At 34.4% G+C, this 12,878-nt stretch overlaps 1 protein-coding gene across 3 annotated transcripts; it reads left to right on the top strand.

Annotated features, from left to right (window-relative positions):
• The first annotated feature begins 1,523 nt into the window (after window positions 1-1,523).
• On the top strand, window positions 1,524-6,496 carry LOC8282961 (protein NLP2). 3 transcript variants are annotated; one of them, XM_048377673.1, is made up of 6 exons: window positions 1,524-1,711; window positions 2,034-2,981; window positions 3,090-3,137; window positions 4,231-5,185; window positions 5,422-5,900; window positions 5,991-6,496. In XM_048377673.1, exons 2-6 carry the CDS (start codon window positions 2,079-2,081, stop codon window positions 6,306-6,308), a joined length of 2,703 nt encoding a protein of 900 aa, XP_048233630.1. In that variant the 5' UTR covers window positions 1,524-1,711; window positions 2,034-2,078; the 3' UTR covers window positions 6,309-6,496. The 3 variants fall into 3 exon arrangements, with proteins under 3 accessions (XP_048233630.1, XP_048233629.1, XP_002525797.3); XM_048377672.1 differs by having other exon boundaries at window positions 5,422-6,496; XM_002525751.3 differs by having other exon boundaries at window positions 1,524-2,981; window positions 5,422-6,496.
• The last annotated feature ends 6,382 nt before the right edge of the window (window positions 6,497-12,878 follow it).

Consider the following 12,878-nt stretch of genomic DNA (forward strand, 5'->3'; position numbering starts at 1 on the left):
GTGTTTCTACCATGATTATAGCCAAAGGAAGAGCCACCATAAAAACTAGAATTATTACCAGAAGCTAATTTAGAAGTCTAATGAGAATTAGAACTAGAAGTTGAATTACAATTTGATGTTATGGTTGTAGTAACAAAAGCTGAAGGAGAAGAATCTAGGGTTTTATTGTGTCGTTCAATCTTTGATTCCTGAGTGAGAAGTAATGATTCAACTTCTTCAATAGTAAAATGCTCTATTAGAGTAGTGAGAGAAACAAAGAAAGCATCATATTCTTGAGGAAGATCATCCAATATTACATCAACATGGTCTTTTTCAGAAAGAAAATGACCTACAGACGCAAGCACATCAAGATAACTCTTTATCTTTGAGAGATATTCATCTGTCGTTAAACCCCCTTTCTTCATATTTTACAACTCTATTTTGTATTGATTAATCTTAGCTCTGGTTTGTGAAGTAAAATACTACTGTAACTTGAACTAAATTCGACCGGAAGTATTGCACCCTACCATTCGAGAGAGATTTGATTCTGACATAGAAGAGAGTAACCAAGATATTAGAAGTTGATCTTGCTATTCCTATTCAAGATAATCCTTTGAAATCGTACTATGAACAGAAAAAAAAACTATATATTCAGAAAGAAAACGTTGAAGGCCATATCCTTTAGTGGTGGAAAGAACTTGTTTCCAAATCAAAAAATACTTGTTATCCAATTTAACAGAAAAGAAATAAGAGAAACCGATTGGAACAAAACGGGAGGAAATATCAAAAGAAGAGATATTTTGATTTTTGTTTTGATGAGAAGGATTGACTTGATTTTCCATGAGTGAAGAAAAAAACTCTGATACCATAATATAACTCAGAGAATTGAAAACTCTAAAATCAATGAATTTAAAAAAGAAGACAATTGTGATATTAACCCATAATAACTTTACAATCAGAGTATAATATGCAAGTCTACTTATATCATATGTAACTAACTCTAACAATACTATACTATACTCTATCAAAACCATTTTGCTTTATGAATTAAATTTAGAAATCATGGTGATAATGGACTTTTAAAAATTTCAGCGGGGCCATGGCCCCTCGATTGCTGCCTTCATTTATTTATTTTACTAAACAGTACATCAGTCCTTTTCTTTTCTTTAATCTGCCCCAGGTTTATTTATACAGTTGACTTTATTTTTTTAATTAATAAATTTTAGATTTTTAACGTTTACTTTTAAAGTAGTCTCACTTTAACAATAGCTAATATAGAATTTATAATTATATAATTAATTTTTTATACAGTATTCAGAATTAGTCTAATAATGCTGATATCAAAATTCAAATTTAAAAAATTCTAAATAAATTATAAAAGACATTTACAATTTTATCAGCATATTTTTAAATATTATATAATCTGCTTTAATATGCAAGTAATGGAGATATTATCAAAATAATTTTTCTTCAAATAATTTTTTTTTGTTTTAGTGACAAGTAAACTCTTATTTATTTAATTTCCAATTTTGGGCTGGCAGTTTTGGTGTTCTTGGCGTGTGGAGGTAGCATTGAGATTGCTGCATATATATATATATCGGAACAAATGGCTCAACAGAGAGGATCTATTAACTCCCATTTATATCTACCAAATTAGTCTGCTGGTCTCACCACAAAAAACAACTCCCGGGTTTCTTCTGAGGTCAGATTTAGTGTTGCCACTTTCGGTAAGGTAAGTAACATACATGAAAAATCAACGAATTTTTACAAAGTTAGTTCGTCTCTCTTCCTCTTCCATTTTACTCTTCTTGTAGCCCATCTAGAATTTATATGTATACGGGTGATTGTTCTTTCTCTTTTTCCATGATTTCCTTTTTTCTTTTTCTTTTTTTGTTGAAACAGTTGCCTTAATGTTTGTTTCATATATCTGTACACATACTATATGCTAGATTTCTATTTTTGGAAACTTTTTTCATGGTTATGCAATTTCCTTCTTCTCTTTCTCTATAGGCTATAGTTTCTTTTTAATTTTCTTTTTGCCCCCTCTTTACTAGTGTACTAGGCTCCTGGGGATGCAAATCTGAATCAAGGAAAAGGAAATGGATGGTACCCCAAATTCTCCAGTCAAATTATTCTCATCATCAGGCAATGCCATTAACTGGGATTTTATGGAAGAGCTCTTGTATCAAGAATGCTGGTTGGAGAACAGTGCTGAAGGGTTCAACATGACACAGCAGTCAGGTAACTCTATCTCTAACATTGTCTATGACCCTTCCCGATCTGTACCTTCTTTGAGATCCAGTTATCCAAATATAAACACACAGCATGAGCAGCTCTATCAAGAACAGATAACTGGTCATAGGAACTTCCCTTCAAACACACCTCTACATTACCATAAAGCTGATGAACATCCTCAGGATGAATCTGAGAGTACTACCACAACTGTAGTACAATCCAAAAGGTTGCCAATTATTGAAGGTACTGAAGCGGGTAGAGGATGGCCGATTTCGAATTCAAGGTCTTCTAATTATTCGGTGAAGGAAAGAATAAGGCAAGCTCTTCAATACTTGGAAGGTTATACTAAAGACAAGGATGTACTTATTCAAGTATGGATGCCTATAAAAAGAGGTGGAAAAAATTTCCTTACTACAATTGACCAGCCTTACTTTCTTAAACCGGGCTGTAAAAATCTTTCCTGTTACAGAAATGTTGCCAAAACCTATGACTTTCCTTTAGAGGAGAATTCACAGGACTCTATAGGGTTTCCTGGCCGAGTTTTCTTGGAGAAGTTACCAGATTGGAGTCCTGATGTCCGTCTGTTCCGAGAGAACGAATATCCATTCAGGGATCATGCAAGGCAGTACAACATTTGTGGGTGCCTTGCTATTCCTGTTTTGGGACCAAGTAGTGGGACTTGTTTGGGTGTCATCGAAGTTGTCACTACTGCTCATCACAAGATAAGTTGTCGACCAGAATTAGAATATATTTGCAAAGCTCTCAAGGTTAATATTATCCTTTTCTTGTCCAAATCTACATATACAAGCTCTTGCATGTTCTAATAAGAAACTTTTAGCTGAGTTTCTTCTCTAATTAAGCATATTGGTTTGCAGGAGGTTGATTTAAAGACTTCTCAAGACTTCTGTTCTCCCAGTGTTAAGGTAAGTGGTACGTACTTTGAGGTTGGATGTGCGCAGAACATAGTCAAAAGTGTAACTACAGATTAATTTTTTTATACAAAAATTTCTGAAGTATTGATTTAATGCTTGTCATATATAATATATAATTTGCCTGGTGTTATGGATTCTGACAAATTAAAGTTGTGGCTATTTTCCAAATTCGACTTGATTAGGAGGAGAGAGAATTATATTATGGATCTGGGTTAAAATATAATCTATCAAAAAAATTAATATATAAATAAAATCAGACTAAATAAAGAAAAAAAAGTTACCACTAACTCAGCATTGACAATAAATAAAACTAACTATTCATTTTTTCTATATGTTAATATTTTACTGGATTTAATATGTTATTGGATTATCATTTCATATTAGAGGTGACATCCATGACTTTTCAAAAAGCAAAAAATGTATGGTCTTATTATTTTAATAAATGATAATTTTTAATTGTTTTATTGGGAATTCTAGCCTATAGTATATACATCACAATAAATAAGAGAATGATACATGTATATGAGTATTTTACACTTTAGAAATTTTTTATCTTAGGCTTGATATATATCTCTATCTATATACAAAATCAATAGATGATTGATATTTATCATTAATTTTAAATGAAAGAATATATATTAATCATCCAATATCAAAAGGTAAAAGATTCATAGATATATGTCATTTTTCTATTAGTTGTGGTGTATATACTATGTCTAGATAAAAAACTTTCTACACTTTGGTGTTAGATGATTAACTTATAATTCATTATTTAAAACTATAATAAGCATGTCCCAATCATTTATTAGTTTGGTCCTTTTTGTTTACTAACTATTAAAATGAGTTTCTAGTCTTTAGATTTAGTAATCTTTTTGTCATCTTAATCTTTCGTTTGAGCTTTTGATTAAATGTAAAAGTACAGTGGTTTCTAGGCATCACATTTTACGAGAAGCAAAGTAACCACATAATTGAAAATGTATAATAGAGGTCAATGTCTTATAAAGAAAATTTCGGTTCATCTTCCTATAAAAGTTTTGATTGATTATACTTAACAAGTAAGTGCGTTTAACATATATGGTCACAGGTTCTCAATGAATTGTATGAAGTTGCTGTTCCTGAAATATCAGAGATTTTGCAATCTGTATGCAAAAGATTCAGATTGCCTTTAGCTCTGACATGGGCTCCATGCAAGCGGCTAGGGGAAAGTGGATATGATGAGCATTTTCCCGAGAAGTTTGCTTCTTGTATTCTTACAGTAGATTCTGCATGCTTTCTAGCTGATAAGGAGCTTTCAGGATTTTACAAGGCATGTTCTGAACAATATATTTTCCTCGGCCAAGGAACCGTCGGGAAAGCATTCTCAAAACAAAAACAATGCTTTTCACCTGATATAACTTGCTTTACCAAGACAAGTTATCCTCTCGCTCACCATGCTAACATATATAACCTGCAAGCTGCAGTTGCATTTCCATTACGAAGCATCTATACTGGATTGTTTGAGTTTGTTTTGGAGTTATTCTTGCCCCAACGTTGTCGAGACCCCGAAGAACAAAGCCGAATGTGGGATCTATTGTCGATTTCCATCCAACAATCTTGCCGTAGTTTACAAGTCATCCTTGACAAGGAGATTGTGCCTACAGAAGAAACTGATAAGAAATCTGGGTCGTCATCTTGGATTGCCTGTACTATGGGAGCTCAAAAGAATGGTAATGGCTGCTGCGTTTCGTGGGATTGTAAAGAAAATGAACCTAAAGAGGAGTTCAAGGTGATAACTAATTGGGATGGCTCTGATGATCAGGTGGAATTGGAACATGACCTGCGGGTATTCTCTGAGCTGCAACAACTTCAGAAAATCTCTCCGCAGCCTAAGAGTATTAGCATTGATGATTATGGAGTTTCATCTTCCTCTGGTAAGCGCCGCGCATCGAGTAGAAAAGCAGGCGAGAAGAAACGGATCAGCATAGAAGATAGCATCAGCTTAGAAGTTCTTCAACAACACTTTGCTGGAACCCTTCAGGATGCTGCTAAAAGTATTGGTGGTAGGCAATATTTTATCCCAAATTGAGTATCATTAATTATCAAATGCTGAGGGACTTGAGGCTATGCTAATTTCATGATCCAGTAGCTATTAGCTATGAACCCAGTTTCTTGAAAAATTTCTCGTCTCTGATATTTCTCGAGTTAATATTATAACATGTTTGCTTAATATAATTTCTTTCACATGCATAATATCAAACATCAGTTAATATGCTTAACTAGTTTGTGCAAATTCCAGTGTGTCCCACTACATTGAAACGGATATGCAGAAAGAATGGTATCACCAGATGGCCCTCTCGAAAGATCAAGAAGGTAGATCACTCTTTGAGAAAACTGCAAAAGGTGATAGACTCCGTTCAAGGTAATCAGGGGTCCATTCACATCGGCTCTTTCTATTCAGCATTTCCACAGCTGAGCTCTCCAAAAATTTCTATCAATGCTCCTTTCTCATCAACTATGAAGAATAGAGACAATTCAAAGCAATTTAACCCTCCACCTGAACGTGCAGCCTCAAGATCATCTCACTCTTCTTCATGCAGCAAGGGCTCTTGTTCAAGTATGTGCTGCTCTGCTCAGTCACACAAGCACACTACAACCATTAATAATTTAAGTAGCAGAAGTCCTTTGCTGGCACAGAACCCTAATGAGGTACTGCAAGAAAGAAGTTGCAGTAAAGTAGAATTACATGCACTGAATCAAGAGGAACTGAACATTCCTGTAAGATCTCTAGTTCATAAAACATTGAGCAACTTTTCAAGTATGGATACTCCACCACCCTGCTCTTTCTTGACAAATAAAATTGGCCAGAGTTTACAAGAGGCGGGCGCATTCAGAGTGAAAGCCATTTTCGCAGAAGAAAAGGTTCGTTTATGCTTGCAACCTAATTGGAAGTTATGGGAATTGCGGCAAGAGATAGGAAAGCGTTTCAACCTAGATGATTTCACAGGAATAGATCTCAAGTATTTGGATGATGATGGCGAGTGGGTTCGTTTGAACTGTGATGCTGATCTTGAGGAGTGCAAAGACATTTATAAGTACTGTAAGAGCAAAGCAGTCATAATATCACTTCACCAAGCTTCTCAACCAATTCTGGCAAGTTCACTTTGCTGGAGGGGCCAATTCTAGTGGTCTAAATGGCACTTGCTCTCACAACAACAATGAAAATATTTATTTTTATTTTCTCAAGTACATTGTGCCATACGGTGCATGAAAATTACATATTGTTATGTCCTGGACACATATGCATGCAGATATCAAACTTGTGAAAGAATGCATTGAAAAGAGTAAAATCTAACACAACTATGTTACTCGAAGTGCTATTCATGAATTGGATTTGGTTAAATTGTATATAAATCTAACCCAACCTAACTATAATAGAAAATATCTAAATTAACCATCAAACCAATCCAATCTATATTCATCTAAGTAAGATGAGTTGGATCAATTATTGAATTGGATTGATTTTAATCCAACCAAATCTAAACCAATTCAATTTTTTTTTACACTTTAATTCTTTAAATAAAAATTGCATGCGCGGGCTTACATATTTCTTTTAAATTATTTTTTCTTTTAGTTTACAAAATGTCTAGATAAAACATTACAATATATTAATACATCTCTTACTAAAAAAAATCAATAAATTAGCATAATATCTAAATAATATAAATTGCATAGCATCAACTCTTTTAGGCAAGAGAATCCATGGTTGGGAGAAGGGGCCTAGCAGGCACCGGGTTCCTTTTATCTCCCCCTTTCGCCATGTTTTGGACTGCTGACCTTGTCGATGAGGGGTTATCCAGGAGCTTGGAGGGATATGATGACTTCGAGGGCCTCACCATCCAGTCTCAGAGGACAAACTATACTTCCTTCATCCCTCAGCTACTAGGGCCCGTGCCTCTCGACGATGATACCTTGGCTCAAGTTTGTTCTTGACTTTGTTGAGCTTTCATTGTCTTTTTTCTTTTACTTAATTACTCATTTAGGTTTTTTACTAAAGTTCATCCGTTATTACATTAACAGGCCTTCATATCTCGAGCTCCTCCGCGGGTGCTGCGTCTGGGGCACCTCCTACGATGATGTTAGACATGGTGCTTGGGAGCGTCACATTTCTCCCAGACCCGATGGTTTAATACTGAAGTCCCGCCATTGCTATAGAGCAACGGCTTGCCATGGAGCACTTTCTCCTTTTAAAGTTCACTCTAAGTACATGAATGGCTCTAGATGTCTTGAAAACCATTAGACTCCTCTTCATTTTCTTCATTCTCTTCACTACTTTTATCCTCGGATGGCGTCTAAGAATCCGGATGACAATGAAGGATACCATAATGCTTTTGAATCTTAATGAGATCCTTATAGACATGCTTAAGAAGCCTATAGAATTTCTTAATCTATTTGGCTTAGGGTGATCTTTTCTTGAGGAATACCGATTTCTTGCTCTGTCCTCTCTTATTCACTTGGAGTTTCCTCAACTCATAAAAGGATTTAGGATAAGTTGTTGTGCATGTAGTCTCTCAGGTTCTTTCTAGACTGCTTTTATGTCGTTGGTTACTTACTGATTATTTCTTAGATACTCCATTTTTACTAGATCAGGGTTTTACTAGAAAACCACTTATGAAAGTAGTAGGAGTACTATTAAGCAAATAGTTCCAGCATATAGCGCTATGCATACTCAGATTTTCATTTGCTTCTTCTTCATTTTTGCCCTCAATAGTCAATCTTGTCCTCTTCTTTTCCTTTGCTTGCTCTACAGTGGAGAGAGCAATAACACCCAAAATTGCTTCATAAGAATCATCACCTTTCTTCTTGATGACCTTAGAGCGAATGAATTATTGGAGGGTGATGCAGTCGGTGCACATAGGTAGAGGGTGCGTTAAGTAGGCTAGATTGGTAGACGTGAGGAATTTGAGGTAGTTGGCTATCATGGATACATAGGAAGAAACCAATATGCATCCGCAAGAGGATTTGGCTAGAAATAAAATGATTAATGAGAAAATAAAAGAGTTGAATGGTTCTATTATTGATCATACAATAAAGAATGCATAGGTTTTTTTTAGTAATCTTCTCATTCCTTGAAACCAACTATGTATTACAAGGGTGATGAGTCTATGAAGGGTCCAATGGAGGAGAGATTTGATGTATTTGGCATTCGAGTTTTTGTCCAGTTTGGTTTCTATGGAAATAGACTTTCAAAAATTCATTGAGAGTCGTGATTCCTTAATCTTGAAAGTTGAATATATTTCCAAAACTAGCCCTTGTTAGAGAGACTCTTTGGCCAGACATGTTGAAAGTGATGCTAAAATAGCTCAAATCTCCCCCAAGCCTTTTGCAAACCTCCAAGGAACGTAAGAATCTCAAAGTTAGTTCCTTGTAACCATCCACATTAGGATAGACAAGTCTATCCATTTGGTTATTGCTAAGATATTTAATAACATCTTCATAGACCGCTATCTTCTTGAATTCCATATTTAGAAGGGTTTTGAGGCTACAAATTCTTCTTGGATAATATATTGTACTTGTTCCTTACCTTTTAAGTAGTGCCCTTCATTTTTATAAGGATGTCAAGGGAAAAAGCCAAAGTATCTTGGTCTAGGGCCTTATCCTTGCCCTTACTCGCTTGAGTAATGGTTTTCTTATAAGCCAATGATGCAATGATATGAGGAATGAAGAAATGAAAAGAGTTACTCTTTAAAAAGTATTATTTTAAGAAAATGACTCAAAATTGAGAATGAGGAAGATGAATATGAGTAAAATGCATGTAGAGATGATGGGGGGTATTTATAGCAAAAAACATGTTAGAAAATGGTTAAATTATCTTTAAGAGATGTAACTCCTCGTAAATTGGTCAAATATAATGATAATATTTTTATAGAATCAGGTGTTTCACGACCATGATTTTTGAAAATTGCGGAAGACTTCGAGAAAACTTAAAAAATAATTCATTTAGCCCTTGAGACAATAATTCTCTTTAATATATGAATGGATATAAGGATAATGAGTACATCATTGAGATTCATAACTTATTTTCATTCAAAAACACATACACAAAAATCAAACAACCAATCAAGCATATTACTCAATATAGTCTCCATCAAGCATACCGAGTTTTCTCTTAATGAAATTTAATCTTTTCTCACTAAGAAGCTTGGTGAAAATATCAGCAAGTTGGTTATTAGTGTCAATAAATTCTAACATCACATCACCATTTTACATATGATCTTTTAGAAAGTGATGTCTAATGCCTATGTGTTTACTCATAGAATGTTGAATAGGATTCTTAGGCAAGTTTATAGCACTAGTGTTATCACATTTATAGATATATTATTAAGCACTTGGCTATAATCATTAAGTTGTTGTTTTATCCAAATAATTTGAGTACAACAACAACCCACCGCTACATATTTCACTCTCGCGATGGATAAGGCAACCAAGACTTGATTTTTACTAAACTAAGAAACTAGACATTCTCCTAAGAAATAGCAAGTTCTGGAAGTGCTCTTTTTATCTAAGAGACTACTCGCATATTCAGCATCAGAGAAGCCAACTATGTGAAATGATGTATCATTTGGATACCAAATACCTAAATGTGTAGTGCCATACAAATATTTTAAAATTCTCTTAACAACATGAGAATGTGAGTATTTAGGACTAGATTGAAATCGAGCACATAAACAAACGCTATACATAATATCGGGTCTGGAAGCCGTGAAATAAAGTAGAGATCTAACCATACCTCTATACTTCTTTTCATCAATTGACTTACCCTTTTCATCTTTCTACAATTTTGTTAATGTGCTCATTGGTGTCTTAGTAGTCTTACATCCTTCTATTCCAGACTTTTTTAGAAGCTCTTTGGCTTACTTGGATTTGTTGACAAAGGTGTAATCCTTGCATTATTTGATTTGCGATCCTAGGAAGAACTTGAGTTCTCCTATCATGCTCATTTTAAATTCTCTAGTCATACACTTAGAAAATTCCTCACACAAGGATGGTTAGTAGCACCAAATACTATATCATTAACATAAATTTAAACAGTTATTGTATCATGATTGTGAGTTTTCACAAAGAGAATAATGCCAACATTCCCTTTTGAAAAACCATTATGAGTTAAAATGTACTCAGCCTTTCAAACCAAGCTCTAGAAGCTTACTTTAAACCATATAAGGCTTTTGACAATTTAAAAACATGGTTTGAGAATTCATGATGCTCAAAACTGAGAGGTTGTTCAACATACACCTTTTCTTTAATATAACCATAAAAAATTGCACTTTTGACATCCATTTGGAGGAGTTTGGAATTCGTATGACAAGCATATGCTAATAAAGTTCTGCTTCTAATCTTGTTATAATAGCAAAATTTTTATCATAGTCAATACCTTCCTCTTAGCTATAGCCTTTAGCAACCAATCGGGTCTTGTTCCTAGTAATGGACCCTTGCTCATCTAACTGATTTCTATACACTCAATTACAACCTATAAGAGGATGATCCTTGGATCTAGTAACAAGTTATCACACTTGATTTCCTCTAAATTGGTTGAGTTCCTCTTGAATAGCAATCACCCAACACTCATCATTAAGAGCATGACTAGTGGTCCTTGGCTCAATTTGAAAAATAAAAGCAAGATTATTATCTAAGTGTTTGAATTGAGATCACTTACACCTTTCGAGAGGTCACCTACGATTAATTCCTTGGGATGTCTCTTGGGTTCCCTCCACTCCTTTGGTAATTCTCAAGATGCTTCTTCTTGAGGTGGTGGAGAGGGTTCAATGCTTTGAGCTTGATCTTGAGAAGTTCCTTCTACTTGATGGTCATTTCCATTGATATCTAGCTTCTCAAATCACATACAAAATTATCATAAGAACATTTCCCAAGATCAAGTGTATTAGATTCATCAAACACAATCCAGAGATTCTTCAACAACCATAGACTCTTTTTCTTTAAAGACCCTATAAGCTTTGCTAAAAGAGGAATAGCCAAGAAATATGTCTTCATCCGTTTTGGATAAGAATTTTCCAAGGTTGTCCTTGATATATAAAATTTAGCATTTTCAACCAAATACTCTGAGATATGAGATTTTAGGCTTTCTTCCATTTCTTAGCTCATAAGAAGGTTTGTTCAAAATAGGTCGTTTGAAAACTCTACTGATTACATAAGATGATGTATTGACGACTTCCGTCTAAAAGTATATAGACAAATCATACTCATTGAGCATAGACTTAACCATCTCTACAAGAGTTCTAATTTTTCTCTCTACAACATCATTTTATTATGGTGTTCTAGGGGATGAAAAATCATATGAAATTCTATTTTATCATAATAAGTTTCAAATAAAATATCTTTAAATTCTTTTCCATGATCATTGCTTATTTTAGAAATTTAAAAACTTTTTTCATTTTGAACATTTCTTGCAAAACTTTTAAAGGCTTCAAAAGCATCATTTTTATGAGCTAATTAACTAACTCAAGTAAATTTAGATTAGTCATCTATAAGAACGTATGCATAATATTTTCCTCCTAAACTAGCAACTCAATTAGAACTAAAAAAATCCATATGAAATAGTTGAAGAGATCTAGAAGTACTTACAACATTTTTGGCTTTGAAGGATGCTTTATGTTGCTTCCCCATTTGGTAAGGTCCATAAGTTTTGTCTTTTGTGAACTTCATCTTTGGCAACCTAACTACCAACTCGCCCTTCTTAAGACTATGAAAGAGTTCAATGGTTGGACGTCCAAGCCTTCTATGCCACAATCATGACTCATCACTAAAAGACATAAGACGCTCAAAAGATTCATTAGCAATTTTGTATAAATTAATTGTATAGGTATTGTCAAACCTTTATTCTCTAAAGATTTCCTTGTCACTCCTCAAGAATTGACTTGGCAACCCTTAGAATCAAAGGTGACTTATTACCTTTGTCACAAGATTGACTTACACTCATAAAGTTATGCTAAAACCATCAACTAAAAGAATATTATCAATGAGAGGAGAGTCTTTGTTGCCAATGGAACCAATGCCTACAACCTTATCCTTAACATTGTTTCTAAAAGTTACATTTCGTCCATCAATTTTCTTCAAGTATGAAAAGAGGTTGGCATTTCTAGTCATATGCTTTAAGCATCCCCTATCCACATACCAATCACCTTCTTTCAAGCTTGACTTAAAGCATACCTATAAGAGCAAAATTAAGTGCATTTTCTTTTAGGTACCCAAACCATTTTGGGTCTTGAGGGTTAGTTATGGAGGTCTTACCTAATTGAAAATGTGCTTTCCTTATATGGAAAAGCACATTTATGTGCCTAACCTTCATAGAATAATAGCATTGAACATTGGACTTGAATTTTCTTTTGTTCACATGCCTCTTTGTGATATGGATATGGCCAAGCTTAAAGATGGACTTGATGGAGAGGACAACAAGAAAACCAAAGATAAAGCTAAGGATCTATTGAGCATGCTACAAGGCCCAATTACAAGGTCAAGGTCCGAGAAGCTACAAGAAGCCTTAATTGGCTATATGCAAGATTGGGCTAGTCAAGGAAGCTCAATTGGTCATGCTAGGATAGGCCCAAGTAAAGACACATCTGAATGGGCTTTATTTAATGTTTTGCAAGTCCAAATACATGAAGACTAATGTGGGCTAATATTTGGGCTAAAATCTCTTATTTAAGTTCAGAACAATGTTATTGCCTATTTTTCTTATGT

This window comes from Ricinus communis, chromosome 8, assembly GCF_019578655.1.
Source record: "Ricinus communis isolate WT05 ecotype wild-type chromosome 8, ASM1957865v1, whole genome shotgun sequence".
NCBI lineage: Eukaryota > Viridiplantae > Streptophyta > Magnoliopsida > Malpighiales > Euphorbiaceae > Ricinus > Ricinus communis.